This window comes from Colius striatus, chromosome 6 (assembly GCF_028858725.1).
Source record: "Colius striatus isolate bColStr4 chromosome 6, bColStr4.1.hap1, whole genome shotgun sequence".
NCBI classification, from domain to species: Eukaryota; Metazoa; Chordata; class Aves; order Coliiformes; family Coliidae; genus Colius; species Colius striatus.
In genome coordinates this window covers 2,605,471-2,632,369 of record NC_084764.1, presented here as the reverse complement: position 1 = coordinate 2,632,369, position 26,899 = coordinate 2,605,471, and the positions used below count along the sequence as shown (strand labels likewise).

Genomic DNA, 26,899 nt, shown 5'->3' with positions numbered 1-26,899 from the left:
CTACCGTGACGGGCCGCCCGCTGCCATCTTGGTTGTGGCAGGAAGAACGCGGAGAGACGCGTCCGGTTCCGGGGCAGCCGGGAAAGAGCTTGTGTCGCCTCGGTGTGCCGAGGGTGGCGGCGGAGCGTGGGGGCGGTGTGGGGGGCTTCGCCGGCGCAGTGCCTGTCCAGGTGCGTTGGGCTCCCGGCGGGTCCCCGTGGGGCTGGGGCGGCTGGGGCGGGGCTGGGGGGACCGGGCCGTGCAGCGGGTCTTCGCCCCTCGCCCCCTCGCTGCCAGCCGCCGTTGCAGGGAGTGCTGCTTCGCTTGGGCTCCGTTAGGCGTTAGTCCCCATCTGCCGGCCACAAAGCTGGCAGTAAATCCTTCGGCCTGTCACCGGCCTCGCGTGTCCCGGGGATTAAACCCCGAGGTGGATGTCGTGTGTCTGCATCTAGAGTCAGCAAAGAAGTCTCTGAATGGAACAAAGGTGTCAAAAAAAAAGCAAATGAAAGTGCGGTAGATGTCGGTGCTGGTAGATGTCAGTAAAACCACAGCCAGTCTCCATGGAGAATTTCCCCACCCCTGAAGAAAAGGTGAAATGGGGGAAGTGTGCAGTTTTCCAGTTAGTTTTAACTACACTTGTCGCATCGTTTCAATATTCAAACTGCTGTAACGAGTCACAGAACCTGAGGGGTTGGAAGGGACCTGGAAAGCTCATCCAGTGCAACCCCCCTGCCAGAGCAGCACCACCTAGAGCAGGGCACACAGCTCAGGTTTTAGTTATGAGAGATGCAAATGCAGCAGTGAAATGGTTCAGTGTGTTGAAATGCTCGTGGCGTTGGAGATGGGACACATCAAGTGACTTCTGACATCTGCTTTCTTACAGAGACTTTGATTTGCAGCTCTCTGGCACAGAACAACTGAGGGAAACTGGCTGAGACGACCACTCAAGCTCTGTTGGCTTGACGGAGAAGAGTCAGGATGGGAAACAGCGCGCTGAAAGCCCACCTAGAGACGGCACAGAAAACCGGTGTGTTTCAGCTGACGGGAAAGGGGCTGGCAGAGGTAATGTGGCGGGAAGGGAAACGCGGCGGTTGGCGTGCAGGGCTCACAGCTTCACAGAACCATACAATGCAGGGGATGGAAGGGGCCTTTAGAGATCAGCCACCAACCCCCCACCAAAGCAGGTCCCACCTAGATCAGGTCACACAGGAACGTGTCCAGGCGGGTTTGGAAGCCTTCCAGAGGGGAGCCTCCACAGCCTCCCTGGGCAGCCTGGGCCAGGGCTCCCTCACCTCAACAGGGAAAGAGGTTTTATTTCCTCACAAGGCAGATCAAAGATCAAAATTCACCTCCTTGTCACAGTGGACTGCATACATGTGTGTCTCATAAATAGTGATGGATAATATTATTTCAAGGATTTCCTCCTTTTGGCAGAGCACATTTTTGACTGCACTGCCCTCTGATTAAGGATTTATCTGTCAGGGCATTGTTACCTACAGAGATACTCTGCAATTGGTTGTGTTTAGCTACTGATGCTGTATTGAACTGCAGCCATATGAATAGTTTGGACAGGCTGTTCACTGACCTGGAGTTATCTTGAAGTTTATTGTTAGCAAGCGTTAACTAGCTGAACAGGGTTTTTAAATGGCAGGCACACTTCAGAGAAACACACAAGAGGACTAAAACAAGAATGAGCTGGTGTGATCATAGAATCATTTCAGCTGGAAGAGACCTTTAAGCTCAGGGAGTGCAGCCTCTGTCCCAGCCCTATCACCCACCAGCCCATTGCCCTCAGTGCAACACCCACCTGGCTATGAAACCCCAGGGAGGGTGACTGCAGCAGCTCCCTGGGCAGCTGTTCCAATGCCTGACAGCCCTGGCAGCAAAGAAATTCCTCCTCACATCCAGCATGAGCCTCCCCTGGGGCAACATGAGGCCGTTTCCTCTTGTTCTATTGCTTGTCACTAGACCCAATCCCCACCTTGCTACAACTTCCTTTCAGGTAGTTGCAGAGAATGATGAGGTCTCCTCCGAGCCTTCTTTTCTCCAGGTTCAACAGCCCCAGATCCCTCAGCCCTTCCTCATCTGATACATGCTCCAAATCCTTTCCTAGCTTGGTAGCCCGCCTCAGGATCCTATCCAGTTTGGGGCCAAAAACTGGACACAGTGTTGGAGATGCAGGCTCACCAAAGCTGAGTTCAGGGGAATGATCACCTCCCTGCTCCTGCTGACAACACTGTTCCTGATCTGGGCCGGGATGCCATCAGCCTTCTTGGCCACCTGGGTACACTGCTGGCTCATGTTCAACCAACACTGCCAGGTCCCTCTCTGCCTGGCAGCTTTCCAGCCACTCCTCCCCAGTCCTGTAGCACTGTTGGGGGTTATTTTAGCCCAAGTGCAAGACCCAACACTTGGCATTATTGAAACTCATGGAATGGGCCTTGGCCCAGCCATCCAGCCTCTCTAGATCTCTCTGTAAAGCTTCCCTACCCTCAAGCAGATGGACACTTCCACCCAGCCTGGTGTCATCTGCAAACTGACTAAGGGTACACTCTGTCCCCTCATCCAGATCTCCCTTTTTGATTTAAATTCTTTGGATTAAAACCTACTCTTCCTATGTGTATCCTTCATATCCCTTTTCCCTTCCTCAGTTGAAGAAGTATGTTTAAAAATAGGTATGAAGCAAATATGCCAACTCAGTTGCCCATGGTGGGGATCACTGATACACGTGGCAGTATGGAATAGCATTGCAAATATCAATTGAAATTTCAAGCTAACTTGAACATGCAAAGTGGTAGCAGTTGTTTAAATCCTGTTGTCTTTTTTTCCCTGCCCTGTAGTTTCCAGAAGATCTGCAGAAGCTAACGAGCAACTTAAGGACAATAGACTTGTCCAACAACAAAATAGAGCTCTTGCCACCACTCATTGGGAAATTTTCCTTTTTGAAGAGCCTCATTCTAAACAACAACAGACTGGGTATGTCTCAATCAATAACTCCACAGATTCCCAAAATAATAACCTGACTCCTCCGATCTAAACCTAAATGTAATGATTTAACTCTCACAGGTTGTAAACGAGGAATTGAATCACCTGAAGTGAAACCTTTGCAGTTCATGTACAGGAAAAAAAAAGCAAAACCCATAAAGCCTTGAAAACTGGTTGCCAACTTAATTGTATTATCAGTTTGATGTGACATGCAAGTACTTACAACTGTAAGGTTTCTGTGCTGTGGCTTGAGTGATGTGGAGGTTTAACAGTGGCAGATGGTTTAGTTCTTGCAGAGTGAGCAGGCAATGAAGACCATCTGTAGAAAACGTTGCTGGCCATTCAATGTTTGATACTTTTTCTGTTGGACAAACATCCAAGGGCATGAGGTCAAGAAACTGAGCTTTCTTCTGCCTTATTTATTATCTGCCTTGATGAAAAACAAACTTAATTTACAAACCTCTTTGACTTGGGGGTAATTCAGGAGTGCTACAGGTTATGTAAGTGAGGACGAATGAATGCCAGCAGAGCTTAGCTGGTAAGGCTTGTGGGCTGGTATGGTAAGAATTATCTGAGAGCTTACTTTTGAGTGAGCTGAGTAATACCTTGCAAGGGCTGTAGCAGATGAAGCTGTGAATTGTGTTGTACTTCCAATGTCATACAGCTTGTTGGCCAGGTAGTTAGTAGGGAGTATAACTGGTGGGCTGCAGTTCTCTCAGAGCAGTGTTTTCAGCCTGTGATTTGAAGGTCTGCTCTGTCTGCAGATGTTTATGGAAGATAGTGTTGACAGCAAGCTTGTGTGCAGGGACCCGCTCCTTTGTGAGGAAATGAGGAGGAATGCTGTGAGAAATGACAGTAACACAGCACCGTTTCCCATGCAGAACCTTACTGAATGAAATGGGTGTGAATTTTTACTGCTGTTTGTTCAGGTCACCTCTTCTGTCATTTCTTTCCAGCTGCTTTACCTGAGGAACTGTGTAAACTGAAAAAACTGGAAACATTACACGTGAATGGCAATCACTTGAGGCAGCTTCCTGCTGCCTTTGGACAGCTTGCAGCGCTCAAAAGCCTGAGCCTTTCTGGAAATCAGCTGCGGACTGTACCTACACAACTCTGTGCTCTTCGCCACTTGGACGTGGTAGATCTTTCCAGAAACCAGATCCAGAACGTGCCCGACAGCGTGGGAGAATTGCAGGCCATTGAGCTCAATTTGAATCAGAATCAGGTCTGGTAAACTAAGACATTATGGACACATAGATTTTAGGACATGGTTTATCTTGGACTTAGTACATCTAGAGAACATGAGATGAAACCACCAAAACTTTATAGCTAAAAGATGCAACAGAAATGAGGGATCATAACTGGAATTTATGGACTGATACATCCTTATGAGGAAAGGCTGTGGGACCTGGGGCTGTTTAGTCTAGAGAAGACCGAAGGGGGGAATCTCAATTTTACAAGTATATAAATGGTGGGTGTCAGGAGGTTGGGACATCCCTTTATTCTATTGTATCTAGCAACAGGACAAGGGGTGATGGGATGAGGCTGGGACACAAACAGTTCCATTTAAACATAAGAAAAAACTCTTTCCCTGTTGAGGTGAGGGAGCCCTGGCCCAGGCTGCCCAGGGAGGGTGTGGAGGCTCCTTCCTTGGAGGTCTTCAAAACCCACCTGGACACATTACTATGTGACCTGATCTAGGTGAACCGGCTTCTGCAGGGGGTTGGACTGGATGATCCCTAAAGGTCCCTTCTGACTCCCACCATTCTATGAATCTATAAACTGCCTGATTTGACTAACTAACAAATCCTGAATTAGGTCATAAAGGAAATTATGGAACAGTTCTTGATAAACAGATATGTTTCTTCTTGTCATCATAGAAGAAAGTTAACTGGCTTATGCATCGTTGTGAAGTAGTTATTATTGCTGTAGTTTATATTTACAACATGGAAGTTGTTCCATATTAGTCTGAAACAAATCCTTTAAGTAACAATGGATTGCTAACACTTCAATCCTATTTCTCTTTCTGTTTCATTTCTATCAGATTTCCCAGATCTCAGTGCAGATCTCCCACTGTCCACGCCTCAAAGTCTTGCGTTTAGAAGAAAACTGTCTAGAACTCAGCATGCTTCCCCAGAGCATCCTCAGCGACTCCCAGATCTCACTGCTTGCAGTAGAAGGCAACCTCTTTGAAATAAAGAAACTTAGAGAACTGGAAGGTTATGACAAGGTTTGTGTCATGTTTTTGTCTTCCTTACCCAGTACCTCTTCAGCAGTTTTTATGCTGGTGAACAAAAGCACTAACACAGTCTATTTGGTATTGTCACCGGTACTGGATTTGTAACTAACCCCTGAAAAGCATTTTAAGAGTTCTTCAAAGATGAACTTTCTCTTAGAAGCTGGGATCTGATTCTTTCATCAGCATCTTTCGAAGGGTAGCCAGTGATGGCAAGTGTTTGTTCATGTTGATGAGACAAAAAATAGTAGATGTTTCATATGATACAGCACTTGTAACTGTTTAAAGTTAGCTCATCCTTAACACTTGAGGTGTGACTGTTCAGGGTGGTGAGAACTTCCTTTCTAGAACATTAATCTAAATTACAGCTAAGAGCAGAAAAATTGTGAGGTCTTCTTGTTGGTTTGAAAGTGAAGCTCTCCCAGTGACATCTGGACAATGAGAATATGCTTTAGATGCAGAGTGCTTTTGAGTCAGAGAGCAGAAGCTGAGCTGCTTTCAATATTAATGAATCTTGTCCTAACTGCTGATCTTGGCATTTCTTTTTGTTTTCTTTCTAGTACATGGAAAGATTTACAGCCACAAAGAAGAAGTTTGCATGATCGTTATGCCGAGTCTGTGTATTCCCAGTAAGAAGAGTTGGTGTCTGAAGCATCTGCTTCACTGACTTAATCCAGGACTGCTGAAGGAGATAGAGCACTCTTCTCTCTTGTAGTCTGATATGGTCTGGTAAGGCCACATTGAATCAACTGAAACTAGATAACACGGGTACTGGACTGATGAACCTGCCCAGGGGCCAGTTTTGATTTTTGAGCCACTCTAGCTTTTAACACTACATATTCTCATTTACCAGGGCTTGTTCTTTCACAGAGAAGGGAAAAGAACGTTTCAAAGTTGCCAGTTCCCTTCTGCCAAGAAGCTGCCTGTTGATTATTTCTTCTGGAAATGTTTTTCTGTGATAGCACGTAGAAATTCTGCCACCAAAGCAGATATGAAACATTCTGTCCTGCAGTAAGCACTATTCTACAGAGAAGAACTCTTACAGATGGGGTTTTAGTTTACAACCTGTGTAAGTTCATGAAGCACAAATACTTGTGGCAAAGTTTAGTGTTTTATTAACTGCTTCCAGCGAACAAATCATAGTTTGATCATCCAATTCATTAATATTTTACTGTACAGGCTTTCTTTCCCTAGAAGCAAGAATTGCACTACAGTCCACTTCTGCTTGAGCTCTAACAAATAAACATGAGGTTCATCTTCAACCTATTCAGTGAAAATGTAGATTGCTGGAAAATATAACAACCTTGCACTGACTCCTTGTGTACAGAGCAATGCTGAAAGCTTTAGTTACCAGCCTACTGCTACTGCCTTATTACCAAAAGCACCTAGAGAAGCTGAAAATGTATGCAATGATGTAGCTTATACTGAAAAGGAAAATGTACTTGTTTATTTTAGTAAATTCATTTAAAAAAACCCAGTTCCAGTTGATTTAGTGCAACTGCTGCTGTCACTTGAACAAGTAGTCTTAAGCTAGCACTGAAAGCTACCACTTTGCTGCTGGGTTCCATCAGTTCTTGGAACCAGCTACATTTCAACACTGCTATGAGAATGCAACGGATTTGAGGATGCCAACACTTCAGGATTAATTCATATACCACGTACTGCATGCCTAGAACCATCAAGTAGGAGTTGTACTACATGCACTTCTTGGCAAGATAAGCAGACACCATCTATTCCTAATGAGACCATTGTACATTAATTACTGATACTAAGGGAAGTACTTCTGAGCCACTCCCAGATATCACTATTCTCTTGGAACATAAAAGTGCTGCAAATGAATGCACATCTCTATTTCCCCCCTTTCTACCACTAAGAGCATTGAGGGAATCTGAGGCTCTACCATCAGAGGAAATACAACTTTAACAGCCTCAAGAGAAACTGCATTGGCAAACTACCTGTTTGCTGGGCAGCTGTTACTAACACTTGACTAGAAAGTTCAAATGATTTTCCTTAGTTCCTTTCTCATCCTGAAATACAGTCCCATGTAAAGTCCCAGTCTTTCAAAGAAGTGATGAACATACTTCATACTTGAAAGTTAGGTGGTTTTTGATTATGCAGGCATGAAAACTAGAGAGTTAAGGAAGATAATATTCTCTTCCCAACCACACCCATTCCTTTGTTAGCATTAGGCTTTCTGTGAAATATAAATAGAAAGGACACTTCCTAGTTGCAGAGTAGCAACTAGTTCTGCCAAGTTTTTTCAAGGACAGGAAACTGTTAAACAAAGACATTTGTGAGAAAAATAGTTTTAAAACACATTCAGTTACAAAAGTATATATTTTTTGTTCACAATATGTAGTTCAACAATCAAAAGCAGGAACTGTAAACCTTCATTCTTAATAGCATTTAGAAATACAAAGATGAACAAGTATTGATTCCATCCCATAGATACAGAAATTAAGCATCTATTCTACAGACAACACTAAGACAATCCAAGAAGCAGACTGTTGTTAAATAACATGAAAGCACCAACTCTCTCACAGATTTGACTCTTGCTGCATCAAAAACACCAGCACTGATATTCTGCTAATAGTCAAGCTTAGAGTCTCAGAAGTTATTTCCATACATGGTATTCATTGCAATCTTACAACTCTGATAAATCCATCACAGCATTCTCTCAGACCAAGGTGCTAATTTGTTGTTAAGAGCTCAGGAAGTCAAGAACATGTATCTCTAATGGCAAGAGAGAAAAACATTCCAAGGTTTGGAATGTCCAAATGCTACAGAGCAGGTTTGCACTGTTTTTGCTGTTTTCAGCAGAAAAAGGTAACTGCTTTGGTCTTCTGTTCCAGGAAACAATCATCATTAAGTAATGTATACTTTGCTTTCACTATCAGCAGCAAACATTCCTTCAGTTCACCTGAAGTTTGTAGGAAGTGAAGCCCCCAATGCATTCCCATGCAAACAGTTGTTAGAGATTTACTACAATGTTCTTGAAAGTACTTCTTTGCTACTTGTGTTTTTAAGCACATAATCTTCATTTGCTAATGGGGTGGATAATAAGACTGTAAAATCCATTAGCTTTCCAACAATTACTGGAAGCTAGACAGAAACCAAAACCACATGCTACTGAAGTATCCAGTCCCCAAAAATCACTTTACCTTATTCACATAACAGTCTGCCACTGGCCTATTACATGCAACAGCTCCATCCTTTGGTCAGCTTTTTTAAATTGTTCTTGTTTGTGCTTCATTTTGTTGTTCTAGGAGTGAATTGAGAATATATCACTAATACTGACTCTGTTTCTACTAAGAAGAAAACAAAAACACTTGACACTTGGTCTTACATTTCAGCAGATTAATGTCATCTTTCTAGCTCTGGGCTTCATTATTAATGGCTACAGGATATTTGCAGACTCTTTCCAAAATGACCACACAATGCTTTATAAAGCTATTCCTCCAATCACTTTAATTTGAAGATTTTTGCCATCCAGCATCAAGTATCACAGCTTAATCCAAAGCATCATTTTAACCTTTATAACAGTCATAAGATATTGCTGGGTTGAGTTAAAAATATACAGCTCATTGGCAAAAAAATCCCCAGAAAAACCTGGGAATAAACCTGATATTGTTACAGTAAAAGCAAAATGGTGGGGTTTTCATAGGGAGGGAGCTTTACCTCACCTGGTCAGAAACTCCTCTACTCAGCAACAGAACAGAAATGTTTTAGTTGCAGGTAACTTGGATGTGTAGTATTTCCAATTGCCAGTCCCAAAGCCTGCAATAATAACCAGTCAGGAATCCATTTAGAACTAGCATACAGTTCTTAAATAGGTACAGCTTCCTCCAGAGAAGTTTAATACTAAGTTTCTGTTTTCTCTGAGTTTAAGAAGCTCCCTCAAAGTCATTGCTGAGAGCAAACTCTGTACCAACTTTTTTGCACTGGAGAAAGGCAGAAACTGAACTCCTGTGAAAGGCCACAATAAAATCTGGTGTGGGATGCAAGAAAGCTGCATGCTTTTCTACTCAGTCTCCTCTAGTTAAGATGCATCATTCATGCACTGAAGAGTTAATTTTCAAAGAAGGAGCATCATTTTTTTTAATCAAATAAATATTTTGGGGGAAATAGGTTTATTTGCTTCTACTTACACCTGCATGGGGTTTCCATCAGGTACATACACACAAACAACAAATATTGCCAGAACAATGCAGCATGATTTCCTAGTCATGACCTCCCAACCCATATCAGTTTACATTAAAGAAACTGAAACTTATAAATCCCTTCAGTTACCTTTACATTAAAGTTTGTGTGGTTACAAAGTGATTTAAAACCCTCAACCCACAAGCAGTATGTGGTTTTGTAATCCACCAACTCAAATCTCAAACCAATCATGTGATTTGGGTTGTAAAACTACAGCTGAGCTGCTAGACATACAAATCAGACAAATATTTACCAAGTCTCTATTTTAGTGAAGACACTCAACTTATGAGGTATTTCAAACAGTGCAAAGTGCCCTCTCCAACTCTCCACAGCTGTGAATTCAGGTTACTGAAGTTGAACAAGTGGGGTAAAGGACTATTTTGGGTGCAGGAAAAAAGACTGGAAGAAGAATAAAACATGCAAGATGATTCTCAAAGCCATAACACTTTTAGCCCTGAGCAGTTGAAGGCAGATGGGAAGGAAGCTATGTTGGCTGCTTTCTTGGAGTCAAGGCCACATTTACAAGAAGCAATAATAAAAAAGACACAAGAAAATGAATCCCTACAGAAAAAAAAATTACTGCTTCATTTTTCCCAGACCCTCTTATCTCAGAATAGGAGTTTCACAGATCCATAAATATGGTGGCTTGCAGCTGGAGAGACAGTGTCATTCAAAAAATGACAGACTTCAATTGTCAATTAGTTTCTTGGCTCTGATGTTGGCTTGCTCAATGCGGTCCCTGTTTGTATCGGCCTGAAAGAGAAAGTCACAGATCACTCACAGACCTCAGGCAAGGCAGTTCCAAAATTCAAACTCACACAGTCTCCCGTTGCAGGGTACTATTGTGGTAGATAGAATGGGAGCAACTTTCCTAAGCTGGAAGTGATTTCTGCCCCCATCATTCTCCCCCTCCAAGTCAGCCTATGCTGTCAATTTTGGCAGATACAGAGCAGCTTCACTGACCCTCAAAACTGAGCAGCTTGCCTCAGCAAGTCAGGAATAACGTTAACAGAGCAAGGGGATAAAAAAATCCCTCCAAGTGTTTAGACACCTTACAGATCTGTAGAGAACAGCTTTGTGGCTAGGGACTAGAAGTAACAGTCAAAACTGGAAGTGACCTATGGGCATAGTCAGAATTATTTCACTTGGTCCACATCCCTGGGTTTTATCTTCCAGTGTCATAACCTAGTTCCTAGCATGGCACCTGTGTAAGAAGCACTTTATGATGCCTTCTAATAGTAAAACAATTGAAGTCAGCCACAGCATCTAGGCTGAACAAAGTCTCAAAACACAGTTTTACTGCCAAGTATGATAAGGAGCTTCAATAATTCCCTGATTTTCCAGCCTGCAGTAGGAAAAGGGGAAGAGGGACAATAAACACAGAAATAGCCTCTGCCCTCACCATGAGTGGGGCTCCTGAGAAGCCCTATCTGTGCCAAGTATTAGCCATTTCAGACCTCGTAGTGCAATGGGCTGGGAAGATGACATTGGCCCTGGGAAGAGCCTTTACCTCCTCTCCTTCCAGCCTTCAGATCAAGGGTTGGGGAGGGGCAATAATTTACTACAGAAAAGTGAGAAACTAACCTGTTTGCAACACTTGGGAAAAAAATATTGATCTATCTACTAGAGCTTCTTCTAAGAAAAAGACAGTAACATAAGCTTTTGTTAGGGGTTTACTCAGACTAAGAACCAGCCTGGCAAGCCTGTGTATTTCCAAGGTGAGTTGGAATTTAACAATAAAGCATCAACTCTGTTCTGAAGTTAAACTTACTGCTGCTTTATATGCTACTTCTCTTTGGAGATTTACTCTCAACATTTCAATTTGGTTTCCACACTGTTCACTAGATTTAAAAATAGTTACCAGCAGAAAATATTAAGTACCCCAAGACAGGTTGCCAGTCTCTAAGCCAGAAACTGCAATTCCATTCCTATTGCTGTTTTGTGAAGTGATTCTAACTTTTTTAGGTCATATTTTAATAGCTGTAAGACTGGATCAGCAAGATTCATTCAGACTGGTATAATGAAAGAGCATCAGGCCAAATCAGGTGCTTGAAACTACCAGAAACACTACTGATTAAAAGAGTTATTCCCACTTGCAATTAATTTGAACAGGCTATTCTCAATTCAGAAGCTGTAAAGACTTCACACATTTTCAACTCTGATTAAGTCTTTCCATCTTCTTTTAGAAGATGGACTTGTTTTACTTGATAATCACTTCAGATCTGCAGTTTCAGAGAACAGTGAGAGACAACTGAGGCATCCTCCATAAGGTCACGGTGATTGGCCTTAATGCTACAACTCCTACGTTACTAGGCCAAACAGAGATGTTGACTGAAGTATAACCAGCATTTATGTCAGAGTAACTCTGTATACTTGAGAAAATTCCTCTTGCTTTTAACCTGACTGTGCATTTCAGTGATATCTTTAACTTCCCATTCTCTCTTAAATCTCTAATTAGAGCAATTGTCGTTCACTTCTGCTTTTTACATCTTCAATACACTCTTCATCAGAACTTTCATTTCCTTTCTTAACCACGAAGCCTGTAAAGGCTTCTATTGATTTCAGAAATATGGGGATTTCTAAAATACAACTAACTTCCTCATAAGCTGGCCTCTGAAAGCAAATCCCCCTAATGTATTTATACAGGATTCATCTCTTTGGGGAAGTTAATCCTTCAAGCAATAAAATATTCATCGATAAAAACCTGTTACTATGATTAACTTCATGTGCAGATGAGGGCAGAATGTTTCCCTGTGCATGTACAAAATCTATTATTCCAAAGCCTCCCCAGCCCCAATATTAACCCATCCACAACTCATCCCAATATTAAGCCATCCACAAGAATTAGGGCACTCAATTACCTGTGGTTTATTTTACATTCAATTATTATAGCAACTTCTTAGGAACTCCAGAATAAATCTTGCTATGGCTACAAATATCTATTCCTTACCACATGCAAGATTCCCTGCAAGAAACTACCTGCCAGTTACACTTCCAGTAGATATTTGCCCTTTTGATTCAACCCAGTTCAGTTCTTTTGAGGAAGTAGTGACTTGTGCTGTATTTTTAAGGTTTCCTGACACACTGAAGCATTTGAATTTTCAGCGACATCCCCAAACACCAAGATACAAGTCTTGTTCCAATCACTGCAGCCCAGAGGATGGTATAATCCTAAGGCATATTTACTGCAAATACCAGTAGACAGGACAGTAAACCCATTCCTTGTGGGTTCTCAGTACTGACCTCTAAGCTGAAGGCAAGCAAACACCTTTAACACTTACCTTGACATTTATCCGGTCTATTTGTTTATTCTGGGCATCAATCTCATTGCCCATATCCAAAGCCATGTTTTTCAAGTTCCCAAGAATGTTTCCCACTTGAGCAAGATTTTCATCCATTTCATCTTCTCTGGCATCATTTGTTATCCTGTTCAAATAATTAAGACAGTGTTTCCAAGAATCAAGGACTTGCTTTTCCCTGCCTACAACAGGCAATTTCTGTTCAAGTAATCTGACAGGCAACACATTCAAGCCAAGGTATCTTTTTCCCCACCTTTAAAACAGTCTGTATTCCAAGCAATCAGCCCACAGAAAAGAGGTGCTAGGCTAGCTGCTACTACAAAAATAGCCTTAGAATTTAAACTTCCTCTGGTAGCTGTTATTTTAAGACATGAGTTTGTCTCAGATATACTTTGTGACCACAGAAGTCCTTGGTATTTTTAACAGCCCCTTCAATATCTGAGCACTATAGCCTTCACATCCAGAAACAGACTGATAATGCCACTACTAAACAAACCAATGGAGGTGTATGAGGAGCACTACCACACTGAATATGTGAAAGTCTGCCATCTCCTCTCCAAGCAGTAACAATTCCACTGAGCAGTACTAAAACACTATTTAGCAACTTGACCTAAAAGGCATCTGAAAAGCTGACAACTGGTAACGTAAGATTTCTGCATTTGAGATGAAGAAATAAAGCAGCAAACCTTGTGATATATCCACCACTTGGTCTTCCAGAAGTCTGAGGCTGCTGCTGATTTATACTTCGTGGCTGCATGGATATCACATGATCTGCCGAGTTCTCAGTTCCATCTCCCCAGGTTGCTCTGTATGCCTTGCTGGCTTCAAAGTTCTTTGTCCTACTCCATAAAAATAAGAAATCTGAACTGCTACAGAAGGCTCCCTGACTGAAGTTCTGTATTAATGTAGCATTTGCAGAAACATTTGTCTCAGCTCTGAAATACCAGGTTTAGAAAAGACTCTGTCTGTACTACTTATGTCAAGATGGTACAAACATAACTGAGTTACTCTAGGGACATGGATTAATTTAGTCTTAAACTTTAATACAAACACAGTAACTTCCTTAAAGTATTGCACATTACCAGAAGAGGGGAAGCTTATGTCAGTAACAGGAAAGCTTACACTGTCATAACATGAAGTTGTGTTTACAACAGGAGTTAACCTGGAGTCAGGGTAACGTACTTTTTGGGGAAGAAATGAGGATGAAAGAAAACAGCTCCCTTAAAAACAAATCACTACACTATGCAAGAAAACCATAAAGTATTGCTTTTGGTCAATTATTTTCTGTTGTCAAGTCTTTCTTTTTGCAGATAATCAATATTAAACTGAGAAACATTATGAAATGACAGCAATCACATTTAAATGGCACCTTCATTCTGCAATGGAGTTGTAGTAACTCCATTAAAGCAACAAACCAACTTACTGTTGCGCTTTTACCACATCATTCAGAAGAGAAAAACAACTAAAGCAAGCACAACGACATAAAGCAATCTCAAGAATCAGACCCACAGAAGCAAAAGGGGAAGAAAACACAAGAGAAAAACAACTGATCTAAATTGGTGTTTGTTCTCATGAACCCTAAATAACATTTTGAGAAGAATATTCTCACGTTCACCTTGTTAGCTGGTATTTTCAGGTTTAAGCTTTTTCTGCTTCTTTAAAAGCCCGTGAAGGGAAAACTGTAATGTTTTGTACCACATCTAACTTAACAGTTACAGGTAATCAGCTTCTACATCTATAGTGCCTTTCAGTAGCCCAGATATTACATTTGGAGAGGTGCAAAAGCTTTAATGAATAATTATTCCCCTCATTCTTCTGGCATTGATGGAATCAAAATGGGAAACTGAATTTCATAGGTCAGATCCTATGAAAGTAATGTATCAAGAGGAAGAAATGAATACATCCGAGGGGAAGAAATGGAGTAGTTTCTCAGTTCATAATGCAACTGCTGCACTCAGCAGAACCCTAAAGAAATCTAGCTAATGCTAGCTCCTCATGCATACACAGGCTTAAATATCTCAATGCTTACTGCAACTGGATTGAACATTATATTTTACTTCATTCACGTTAAAGTTGCAACAGTGGGAGAGCTTTACATGCTTGATTTCTGGATTTGCCAAGTCTTAGGTGCCTGAGGTGACTGTGAGGAGTTTATTGAATAGAACACTACTTGCCCATTTGAAGTAGGCAGCTAGAACAGAATTGTTGCTGAAACAAAGCACAGTTAAGACCAAAGCTTCTCACCACCTGAGTTTTAAGAGATGTTTTTCAAGTTACTCTAAGTTCACTTTCCAGGTTTTATTGCTGTGAGACAATTTATACAACCTGTCAAACCAGCAGCAGCTCAAGCAGTTGTTTAAGATTTCCATAGCTAATACACTCTGTAGTAACTGACATTTTCTGTTCACATCAGTATCACAAAACATCACTGGCACAAGGAGACCTACATGCAGACATCATGCACATGCAAGCATAAATCCAGCAGAAGCATCACTTCAGACAGATGGTTAAATGTACATCCACACTAGTAAGACTGACCTTGTCCTAAAATCCACTTTCACCAGTTAAGTGAACACAGCTTCTTATCCTAGTCTTCATTTTTAGAAAGCAAGCGTCAGTGTTAGGAGGGAATGGAGAAGAAAGAATAGTAAAGACCAGCAAACAAGTAAATTGTTATTAGTACACAGATCACTGTCAGTATTTTGTGTTTTCACAATGCCTTTAGAAATAATCTTAACCTAGAAGACATGAGAAAAGCAATATTTAATTCAGTAAATGTTATGGCTTAGCTTTTTGGAAAAAAAAGCTTTGGGGATAGTTAGCTGAGCAATAACTTCTGACATTGACAGAAAAATTGATGTACCAGCAGCTACATGAAAAGCTGTCAGAGTTTCTTCTTCATTGCTCTCTACTTCTCTAGCAGATGTCTCTGCACATGACTGCTCATTATGGTACAACACTTTTATTGTTATGTGTGTATTTGGAGTGCCATGAGAGTTCACAAATGGTGAGCTTGCTCCATGTCAGCGAGCTGCTTAGCTTCTGTGAAATAAGGCTGTCAGCTACAGAAAACAAAGACTGAGGGGGAAAATGCTCAAAGTCCATCAGACCGATAAAGCTAGCACGAAGCAGCACGCTCATCTAGCAGCCAGGACAGAACTATCTGCCTTTTCAATGTATTGAAGTTCCAAGACTTTCAGCCTTAGAAGCCATATTCTTATTTACCTGAGATAAATCTCCAAGTGCTATTCTGGTGGATAAGCAGACTCAGCGACTCAAAGGAATTTTCACCTCCATTTCTGCTACCTTTCAGTTGAATGACAAGGAGGTTGTTTTGCTCATTTTTAGCTATTTAGCATGAACACAGACTGAACAGGTTACTCTTAAGGGACTTGGATGTGGTAGCCATGATGTTGTAAATGTACTGTGAGGCAGGTCTGCAAGAATTTATGTAATCCCTTGTAAAGTATTAAAGCTTCTCTCTTCCTCCCTAAAGCATGAAAAACTTTAAAATGCCTACAGAAATACTACTACTTCGCTTCTCCAAAATATAAGTTGTCTTGCTTTTAAGTTAGTTACTTAACTTTTGTGGAAATAACCCCCATATATTGAGTCACATTCCTAACAGACAGGCACTTACATACAGCAATTTGCAGACTGATTTGGTCCCATCTGTATGGGCATTAATAGCATTCTATGAAAGATAAGCTTTAATGAGATTAGGGCAAAACTCTGCAGGGTGTTAGACATATAGGATACTGCATTTACAGGGCAAGGGGCACAAAACATGGTTAGATGCAAGTAAGCTTTAGGTGCTGCCAGACAATTCTAGTAGGGTGCACTTCCATAAATCAAACCAGTCAACTTTCCCAGAGATTTTCTAATTAGCTTTTATTAGTGACCATCTCCCAGCACACTAGCTATGAGAATATTCCAGAACTTCAGACCCAAGTACCAACTGAACTGACCTGTTACAAGGGCAGACACAGAGCCCACAACATTTGTTGAGCTCTGTCAGGGTCTTCTCAGCTTCTCTCATATCCTTATTTATCTGGTCCATACCTTCTTCTATGCGATTTAGTTGTTCTAGAAGACAAACAAGTAACCTGAGCAACCATGGACTGGGGGAAGGTGGAGGTGCAATATTATTTCTTTCAAGCAGGAACATTATAGTTTCAGTTCTAACTTTATTATCAACATCTTTTTTCTTTCCTGTCATCTGGGATTTTGAAAATCATTTTTAAGGACAGATTAAGTGATAAACTTTGTTCACTACATGAAAAATATTTTCCCTGTCCTACAAGTGCTGACAGAAATGCTGCTCTAAAAATAAATGCACACAGTTAACATTCATGCTGTGGTGGAAAGCAATTGCTCCTGCAGCAGAGGTCTATTACATTGTAGCTAACACAGCCTCTCAACTACTTTAAAACCTCTTTGAAATACTATTGAAATAAGTACTTTTTAATAAGTCTTTGGTTTCAGCAACAAATCTTGAAGGATAATATTTTCTCTGTTAGTCAGAAAATAATAACAACAAAAGTAATGCCATGGTATTTTTTTATTGTTGGAAAGGAAGAAGGAAGAACTCACCTCCTTGTTCATCCAGCATGGTAATAGTTTTGATGCTGACATCCTGGGACTGCAGAACAAAGTTTATTTGCAGATATAGAACTAGATTTGAACACAGCAGTGCAAAATCACAAGGTCTCTACAGTAAATTTGATAAGCCAGTGAATTTCATAATACAATACTTCTTTATACTAGGAATAGCTTCTGTAATAAAGCTATGCCAAGGTCTAAATTAGATCCTATGTTAGGGTAATGCTTAAGACTGGTAGCTTATCTCACATTATGGGTTTTGGTGATTTTTACACCACAACAAGATGATAAAGTTGTCATAATTCCATCTAAGAATTACAACCAATGTCAAGCTAAAAAAAGTTAATCTAGCTGTGTCTTGCTACAAAAAAGTAGCATTTAGTTCATTCTTTACGCCTACAACCTTCAATAGGGCTGAAAAGACTTTAGTCCTGGAAGACAGAATAAAAGAAAGCAAAACAAAGCCTGCACCATCATTCTCCTAAACTCAGAGGAGATAAGGAAACAACAGCCTATCACTAATTTTAGAACCAAGCAAAAGAAATCATCAGGGAGGAATATACCATAGTACAGGTATTTTTTTGCTGGCTCAAAGTCTTGAATCCCAGGCATGCAAGTTGCACACATCGCTTTCCTTAAACTGGAAGCATAGAACTGTCTAGAACTAAACTGGAAGCACAGAACAATAAATCCCCAGGGAATTCAACAGCTTTTCCTTACCTCTATGGCCAAGCCAAGAATCCTTCTTGTGCTTTCCAAAGACTAGAAAGACAATTAGAAAGTGAGCATGTTAACAGTACATACCAGTGTCTTAAAGTCTTCTTTCAGTTCATTGCAGCACGACAACTAGTATACAAAGGCTTGTTAGCCTGCCCAAATATAACACACACTACCAGAGCCACAGTGACAGCACACTAGAGTTTTCTTTCCATAGCTAGCAAACTTTCTGCTTTTAGTACTTGTTAGTACTTTTGTAATGTCTTTGCAATGAAATATGCAAAGAAAATATATTCCAATTACTTCTTAGTTAACTAAAAGTCATGTGGTATCAAGATGATTAAGAATAGCATAAGTACTCAGCCTGCATTATCTCAGGAATCAGGACTGGGTGATTGGTATTCAGTCAAGCAGCTGACTTTACACTTAAGAAGCATAAATTCATTCTCTGAAGAACAGTGTTTACTCCACTATTTCACAAGTAAGAGATTGAGCCATTCATCTATACGCTTCTAGAGTGATTATCCTAGACTGATTGTGTTTTTAGAATACATTGCAATCATGGCAGATAAATAATGTAATCTCAGATAGCTTTGTATAATATTTACCTCATCAGTCACTTGGTTGGCTCTTAGTTGAATTTCTTCAGGCGATAGGTCAGTCATGATGAGCAACTATTACTTGCAAGTAATCACGTTAAGGAGAATATTCGCTCTGTAAGAAGGCAGTTAAGCATCAGGCTATTTTATGAGTTGAAACTACAACATAGTTCAAAGAAAGAAAGCCTACACACTCCCTTCTGCTTAATAAAACATCTGGTTAGGGCTAGAAGGCACTAGAAGAATAATTCAGCTGCTATGACCTAACTACAGAGCTAACAGAAATGCAGGCACAATCAGCACGTGAAAGTTTCCTTTCCAGGACTTGGCTTCCTAAACATTTCTAAACGCTATTGTTAGTTTAAGGTAAAAAAAAAACAAACGAAAACAAAATTAAGTCTTAAAATAAAAAGCTTGTCCATGTTGGAAAATCATATTGATTTACTCAGGAACCCAGGAAGAAAGTCATTACAGCATTTCAGTTGCTAGCACATACTTTAAGTGTTTTTCCCCTTTGCTTAGAGAGATTTCAACAGATAGAAGAAGGTGAAATACCTTCACAGACCATGTGCCACTTAAAACGATTCCAGTAACATACTAGAAACAGTTATACTTATGATATGGTGAAACTCTCAAGAGCAGTGGGATTTGCAGAAGTTTTAAGTGGCAGATCTGCAACTCTAGCAAAGGTTTACCAGTCTCCCTTTCTCAAAGACAGGATCAAGATTTTCACATCTGAAGTGCCAACACAACATGATTTAACTTCTGCTACAAACAGAATATATATTTTTGCCTGAAGAGACAAGAGAAAAGCAAACACACTAATAAATATATTCTTGTCAGAGCCAGGTTTCTCAGAACTGAAACTCTGCGTTTTTGTTGAGGAATGTAATACAGCTGGGATGCCTACAATGAGAAGAGCTTCCAGGCTATAGAAGGATTTAATTAGATAAACTGAGCAACAAGAGGATTTTTAAAAACTAATTTTCCCCTTAACTTCACATTAACCCTTCCTCTTTCACAGGAGTAACTGCCAATTAAACTCACATCATCCATTGCGACCACTCCAAATGACCTGCTTCATTAACAGAACTGTTTCCCTACACCATCAATGTTTTGGAAGATACAAAGTTATAACTGCTCCTAGAAGGGCAAATTCCTGCACATTTACCCACAGCTGTTAGCTAGAGAATGGATACAGCTCACAGCTCTTTGCAGGAAGTGTGCATACCTCAGAGTGAAGTCAAGACACCTAATCCCTTTCATTAGGGGATACTTCACTGGGTCTGGCCTTTGACACCTAGCATACCTCCTCAACCCCAGACTACAGCTCTACTGAGGGTTCTTCTAAGTAGCTGCGAACACAAGTCAGTTTCTTCCATCATTAAAGAAATCAGACACACAACACCAAGTAGCTCAATTTGCAGAAGTCCAGTTTCACTATGTAATCAGTTATCTTTCAATTCACAGGGTTAAGCTCCTTCCATGAGGTTTGCTTAGGGCAGCTCAGTACCAACTCTGAATTTGGGAATGCCCTTCAAGCTGGTTTGCAGCAAGGACAGGGAAGAAAGGGCCTATTTACATTTAGTCAGATTAAGCACAGGAAAAAAAAAGAGCTGGTTCTTTGGGTGAAGCCCTCACACTTACATAATATTCAGAATCAGGCTGGAATTTCAATTACCTAGTTGCACTGAACAAGAAATATGTGCATTACTGTAATTGCTGCATGCTTGGCCAGCCTTTCTCTACTGTGGATGCAACACACAGGTACTTCTGCAGCTTGGAGCCATAAAATATGTCTCATCTTGGAGAGTGAAAGCAATATCACAGCCCCACCCTATGAATACAACAGCTTCTCACAAATCCCATTGAATTGTAGAACAGAGATGGAAATGCAGCTGTATTCCCAGAGCAATCATGTCCTGCTTCCCTTTGCAGCTGTGGCTAACAAGGAGTTCACATACCAGCAGCATGAGCACAACTGCTGGCTGTAGAACGTAAGTCCAGCTCAAAAGCTGTATTTCACAGAATAATCATTTTGGTTGGAAAAGACCTTAAAGATCATCAAGTCCAACCATTCACCTAACACTGCCAAGCCCACTACTAAACCATGTCCCTCAGCACCTCAGCTACGTGGCTTTTAAATACGTCAAGGGATGGGGACTCCATCACCTCCCCAGGCAGCATGTTCCAGTGCTTCACTCTCCTGGTGAAAAAGGCCTTCTTAATCTCCTATCTAAACCTCTCCTGCCACAACTTGAGCACTTCCCCGTGTCCTATTTGAGTCACCAAAGAGCCATATTACGGACAACACCACAAAATACAAGAACAGTTTCTTTGCTTTTGAGGTAAAGGCCTGACAATAATAGTCTCAAACACATATAAGTAAGCCTTGAATGGGTAATAAGACTCTTCTCTTTGAATATATGTTGGGAAATACATTATACTGTTACTGACATGTCAAGAAAGCACTCAGAGTTTGAAGAAAGAATATTCTGTGATTCTGGGATACTTTATCAGGCCAGATACTGAGTTTTGTGTTTTATTCAATGCTACCACAATGTTGTCCTGTGCCAGTAGAACAAGTTCAGGAAGAACACATTGAAAAACAAACCACCAGTAAGAGGGGAAAAGTTCTCTTCCAACCCCTACCATTATACAACTATGACTCTCTCTAGAGTGGTTAGTTGCCAATAACAAACTGAGGTATCCAAATATAAAGTAGAACTCCTTTAAAGAATGATGTCGAGTCAGCTGTATTTACTTTTGTTATCAAAAAAGTACTCTGCAGTATTTACTCAGCTACCAGACTGCAAAAAAAAACTAGTGAAATGTATTTCAACATAGCTGTGAATGAAAACCACGCAACTCCTACAAAGTGTTCTAGCTAGAATCTGTGCTTACACCTTCCTGTTCTTTTCCTCTTCAAAATCTGCTGAAAGCTTTTGGCAGTGGGGAACTAAATGTAGCAGAGTTGAGTGGAAAACTTTCATACATGTATAACACAGTTACAAGTTTTCATGAGGTCATGATATGAAAAAAACATCTTACCCCTTCTATTTCCAGATCATTATATTTGGCTACCTCTTCATTTCAGAGAAATCAGAACGTAATGCTTGTACTTTATTCCTTTGAACATAATCCACCAGTAAGTAACCCATCAAAGTATTGAAACTTAAAAGTCTTACAATTCCCAGTTCACCAGTTGTGATTCATATACATATCAAGGAAGAAATGTTAAATAGTAGTTACTAACCAATACATCTGAAAGTACGATTAAGAAATGCAGCCTGTGCCTCCTTTTGGGTAATCTTACTACAAAGGTAGGAACTAAGAGATGACACAACCCTGCTGTTACAGCAACTGCCTGAAAGCTGCTATCTCATGAGCTATCATACAATGGTAGGGGTTGGAAGGGTCCTTTAGAGATCATCCAGTCCAATCCCCCACCAAAGCAGGTCCCACCTGGATCAGTTCACACAGGAATGTGCCCAAGTGGGTTCTGAAGGCCTCCAGAGAGAGAAGGAGCCTCCGCAGCCTCTCTGGGCAGCCTGGGCCAGGGCTCCCTCACCTCAACAGTCAAATGGCTTTCCCTTATGTTTAATTGGAACTTTTTCTGTTCCAGCTTCTTTCCATCACCCTTTGTCCTGGAGACAACAGAAAAAGAGTGATGCCATAAAATCATAGAATGGTAGGGGTGAGAAGGGACCTTTAGAGATCATGTAGTCCAACCCCTCCGTACAGTAACGGATGCTCTCTCAGTTCCTTTTGTAAAACAAGCTGTTGCATTCCCCCCAGGAAAACATGAAACAATATTCTTAGAAATACATGAACCTTACTTATGAATTCTCTGTACATTCTTGCAAAGATTAAAAGTTAGCTTGCAAGTTAGATGGATTTGTATTGAAGACTAGGGTGTGGGTTTTTTTGTTCTTTCAAATTCTTCATCTCACTAAAGTAGCAGTTATTTTTTTAAAACTCAGTTATCCTACTTGTTGGGCAGCTGAAGTTTGGCCCAGCTAATGCAGGGTGGTACAAAGCATCAACACCAGGATCACAAAATTGTAAGGATTGGAAAGGACCTCAAAAGCTCACCCAGTCCAACCCTGCTGCCAGAGCAGGACCACCTACAGTAGGTCACACAGGAACTTGTCCAGGGGGGTTTGGAATGTCCCCAGAGAAGGGGACTCCACAGCCCATCTGGGCAGCCCCTGCCAGTGCTCCCTCACACTGCAGAAGTTTTTCTTTGTGGTTCTTTGGCATCTCTTCTGTTCCAACTTGTACCTGTTGCCCCTTGTCCTGTCATTGGCCATCACTGAGAACAGCCTGGCTCCATCCTCCTCACACTCACCCTGAACATATTCATAAGTGTTCTCCTCCATATGATCATGCCTACAAGATAAATGAATAAAGCATCTGTGACCCTGTGAGAAAAGGTCAGAGCCCGCAAACAAGACACTGCTCTGCATATTTCCTGCTCCCTTATCAGCTTCCTCAACACATTGCTCAGAGGCGATAGCGCAGAGTAGGCGCTAGTAATGCCACCTCGTCAGCGCTGTGTGTTCAGTTCTATGCTCATCTCAACACTTCATTTTTGTCTCTGGAAAAGCCTCGTGATACCTCTTACAAATTAGTTACCGGCCAAGACAAGTTAACGATCAACCCTACAACCACATACAGACAGCAGCAGAATCCATTTCTTCAACTGACATGAACTGTGCCGTGTGAGAAACTACTTCAAACACCACAGAGCAAGGGAGGTCAGGCACATTGCTTGGTTACTACTAGACTATCAGTAAGCAATTAATCACTCAAGTTAGTGAATTAACCAACTGACACCATAGACTTTTCCTTTGTCCCCAAACAGCTTCCTAAATAGCTGTTCTCTCTGACACATATAGGTTTATGAAAAAGAAAGAAAGCAACACTCAGCTGCTTAGTTCTGAAGACTGAGCATCCACCACTCTTTATAAGGGAGTGAAAAAGGGGAAGGTAAACAGCTAGAGAAGTAGCACAAAGAAACTCCCAAAGTTTGCTTAGCTTGTCAAATCATGTGGGTTGATTTGATAACCTTCACTGTGTGAAACTGAAATCCAAAGGGGAAAAAAAGCATAAAAAAAGTCAAACATAAACTCGAGTCTTCATGAGTTTCCCAGAAGCGCCAAAGGCATCCAAATGGACAATTAGGAGAAGCACAGGCATACAGACTGCTTCTGATACTTATTGCTTACTACGTACCACAACAGCACTTCATCGATTCGTCTACAGGCAGCAAGATGTACCGCGCTTTTACAAAGGGGGAGGCAAGAGAAGAGTTTTCTCCTGAATCCTAGTCACAGCTCAATTCCAGAGTCCTCATTAAGCAAGTAAAAACCACCTGGAAACAGCCCTGACGCCCCCCGCCAGAAGAGCCGGCCGAGGCCTCCCAGCACACGAAGGCTCAGGCACGGCCCGCGGCTGAGGCGGGAGCTCGCAGGACCCTCCCGGCCCCGCAGCAGGCCGCGTCCCCGCCGCCCCGTTACCCCGCGCTGACCGCCCGGGCCGGCAGCCGCGCCGGGGCGGCCCCGCTGGGCCAGCGCTGCCGGAGCCGCCCCGCTGAGGCGCTACGCGGCGGGGAGGCGGCCACACACCGGCTCCCTCAGCCGGCCACCCCGCCAGAGGCGCCGGGAGCCGACCAGCCCAAACCACCCCGTACCTCCGAGCGCCGCCACTCCCCCACGCCACACAACCGTCCCCTCCTCGTCGAGCCGTGCCGTGCCCAGCCGCCCCTTTAAGCGCCCATGTCGCACCCGCCGGCCCGCACCGCGCCGGCCCGCACCGCGTCACTGCCCAACCCCCCGGAAGCGGGAGGCAGGACGGCCCACCGGGGGCAGCGCCGCGCCCGGCAGGGCGGCCAAGGCCGGATGGCTCCGTCACCCTCACGCAAGCGCAGCGGCGGGAGCGGCCTCCGGACACCCAAGATGGCGCCAGGTGAGGGCTGGTTCGCGCGCTTTGCCGCCCCCTCAGCTTGAGGGCGATCAGTCTGTGTTGGCTACAGCTACGTCTACATACGGTTCAGAACTAGCCCTGGGTAGGTCAGTGGGGTTTTTCTCTGCGTAAATCTGTTGTTGCTGTTCCCAGGGCTGAGTGTAAGGCTGCTAAGTCAGAACGCTGCTGGGAGCGCTCACAGCAATGCAGCCCGCAGCAGCTGACATGGATCTTTAAGGTTCTGCTAAGTCCTTCTTCCAGTGGAACTGCTGCAGTTGCAGCCCCAAGCCTTGCTGTCCCTTCTGTCCCATTCAGGATGCTCAGGGCCCATGTAGACTTAGAATCACAGAATGGTCAGGTTTGGAAGGGACCTCTAGCGCTCATCCAGCCCAGCCCCTGCTAAAGCAGGTTCCACTCCCATCACATCACACGGGAACGTGTCCAGGCAGGTTTGGAAACTTCCAGAGAAGGAGCCTCCACACTCTCCCTGGGCAGCCTGGGCCAGGCTCAGCACCAAACAACTTTCTCCTTGTGTTTAAGTGGAACTTTTTGTGTTCCGGCTGATGTTTATTACCCCCAGTTCTGCCACTGGAGACTACAGAAAATGTGACCCCATCCTCCTGACTCCCAGCCTTTAGGTACTTCCAAGTGTTGATGAGCTGCCCCTCTCAGTCTTTTCTAGGTGCAACAGTCCCAGGTCCCACAGCCTTTCCTTCACAAAACATCCCAGTGGAACAAGGGTTATTACATACTATGCATCCCGAGCTCAAGCACAGGCTCCTGTCCTTGTGTCTCTGAGATCGCTCCTTGGGCAGATGTCCCAGACACAGCAGCCCTTGCCCGGGCAGGCCTGGTCCGGTGTGATGTCGGTGGCTTCTTGCTGCTGAAGATCCTGCGGTCTCCTGTGTCCCGTGGCACTAATTGTGTCCATAGCGCTATGTCGATAGACAACTATCACGTTTATTATCGTTACGGGTCGGTAAATGCCCCTCAAGTGCAAGCGCCGCTCCCTCACAACGCAGCGCTCCCTCACGCACCAGGTATCCCTCCGCCTGGACTACATTTCCCGGCAGGCCCGGCGTAGGCGCAGGCGTACCTCCCGGCATGCAGCGCGGCCGCGTTCCTGCGGTGCCATTGGCTGCGCGGGGCGCTGGCTCCGCCCCCGCCGTGCGCCGCGGGTCTCTGCGGGGTCGGGCCGGCGCTGCTGCCGTGAGGGCGGCGGGTCCCGGCGCGGGCGGCTGGCTCGGCGCGGGCCCGGCGGGGGAATGGGTATCCGGAACGCTGCCCTGGCAAGGGGTGGGATGTGTGAGTACTGGGCCTTGGGAGGAAGGGAGGGTTGTGGGAGCGCTAAGGCGGCAGCGAGGGTGCTGAGGGGTGTCTCTGGGTCAGGCGGAGGGGAGCGGAGCGGGGCAGAGGCCTAGAGGGGCCGCAGTGGGCAGCCCGCCTTGGAGTGGGCATACGCTTGGTTTTGCCTTATGAGCATCCTTATTGCCGCAGTGATCCCCGGACTTTATTATCCTCTTAAGTACAGGCATGTTCTCTGTTAAGGATGTGTAGCTTGTCGTGCTGTCTCTTCATACATGCCAGAAGCATTTCAAGGGTTAAAGAGTGGCTTTGGGTACAGAACTACTTAGCTGCTTTCATCATAACATACAGCTCAAAATGTGTCGTGGTGAAAGCATGTACAAATGTGCTGATGAATGCCGGGAAACCTAAAAGAAGTGGGGCTGATAGTGTGAAACAAGTACAGTAAAATGAAATATCGTATAATCACACAGTGGTGGGGGTTGGAAGGCACCTTTAGAGATCAGCCAGTCCAATCCTCTGCCAAAGCAGCTCCCACCTAGATCAGGTCATACAGGAATGTGTCGAGGTGGGTTTGGAAACCTCCAGAGAAGAAGCCTCCACACCCTCCCTGGGCAGCCTGGGCCAGGGCTCCCTCACCTCAACACTGAAATAGATTTTCCATATGTTCAAATGGAACATTTTGTGTTCCAGCTTCTTTCCATCACCCCTTGTCCTGTCACTGGATACAACAGAAAAAAAGTGCTTCCCCAACCTCCTGACACCCACCATTTAGATATTTGCAAATATTAATGAGATTTCCCCCCTCAATCTTCTCTAGACTAAACAGCCCCAGGTCCCACAGCCTTTCCTCGTAAGGAAGATGCTCCAAATATGAGGTATCTGAAAGTCCATTCATCGCTACAAGCAGCGTAGTTCATGCAGAAACTTAAATTCTATGAAGAACTATTCAGAGATACTAAAAAACTTAAGCTTGAAAAATATTACAAACGTTGGATAGAAGTAGCATT

At 43.1% G+C, this 26,899-nt stretch overlaps 3 protein-coding genes across 8 annotated transcripts in view; 2 read left to right on the top strand and 1 right to left on the bottom strand.

Annotated features, from left to right (window-relative positions):
* The first annotated feature begins 55 nt into the window (after positions 1-55).
* On the top strand, positions 56-7,078 carry LRRC57 (leucine rich repeat containing 57). 2 transcript variants are annotated; one of them, XM_061997953.1, is made up of 6 exons: positions 56-170; positions 879-1,041; positions 2,820-2,955; positions 3,921-4,189; positions 5,009-5,194; positions 5,761-7,078. In XM_061997953.1, the coding sequence occupies exons 2-6, from the start codon at positions 958-960 to the stop codon at positions 5,800-5,802; spliced, it is 717 nt and encodes a 238-aa protein (XP_061853937.1). In that variant the 5' UTR covers positions 56-170; positions 879-957; the 3' UTR covers positions 5,803-7,078. The 2 variants fall into 2 exon arrangements, with proteins under 2 accessions (XP_061853937.1, XP_061853936.1); XM_061997952.1 differs by having other exon boundaries at positions 863-1,041; positions 5,761-6,899.
* SNAP23 (synaptosome associated protein 23) lies at positions 6,293-25,616 on the bottom strand. 3 transcript variants are annotated; one of them, XM_061997957.1, is made up of 8 exons: positions 25,337-25,616; positions 18,627-18,732; positions 18,022-18,063; positions 17,293-17,341; positions 16,668-16,785; positions 13,386-13,538; positions 12,682-12,826; positions 6,293-10,153 (listed from the first exon to the last, which is right to left on the bottom strand). In XM_061997957.1, exons 2-8 carry the CDS (start codon positions 18,681-18,683, stop codon positions 10,088-10,090), a joined length of 630 nt encoding a protein of 209 aa, XP_061853941.1. In that variant the 5' UTR covers positions 18,684-18,732; positions 25,337-25,616; the 3' UTR covers positions 6,293-10,087. The 3 variants fall into 3 exon arrangements, with proteins under 3 accessions (XP_061853941.1, XP_061853940.1, XP_061853942.1); XM_061997956.1 differs by lacking the exon at positions 25,337-25,616 and adding an exon at positions 24,313-24,463; XM_061997958.1 differs by lacking the exon at positions 25,337-25,616 and adding an exon at positions 23,856-23,985.
* The window catches only part of ZNF106 (zinc finger protein 106), a 39,651-nt gene continuing 37,251 nt past the window's right edge, over positions 24,500-26,899 (top strand). For 2 of the 3 annotated variants that reach the window (XM_061997951.1, XM_061997949.1), the window contains exon 1: positions 25,787-25,889. The gene's annotated coding sequence lies outside the window, so the exon portion shown is untranslated. Of the gene's footprint in view, positions 24,588-25,786; positions 25,890-26,899 lie in introns of those variants that run through there. The other variant, XM_061997950.1, reaches the window with a different exon arrangement.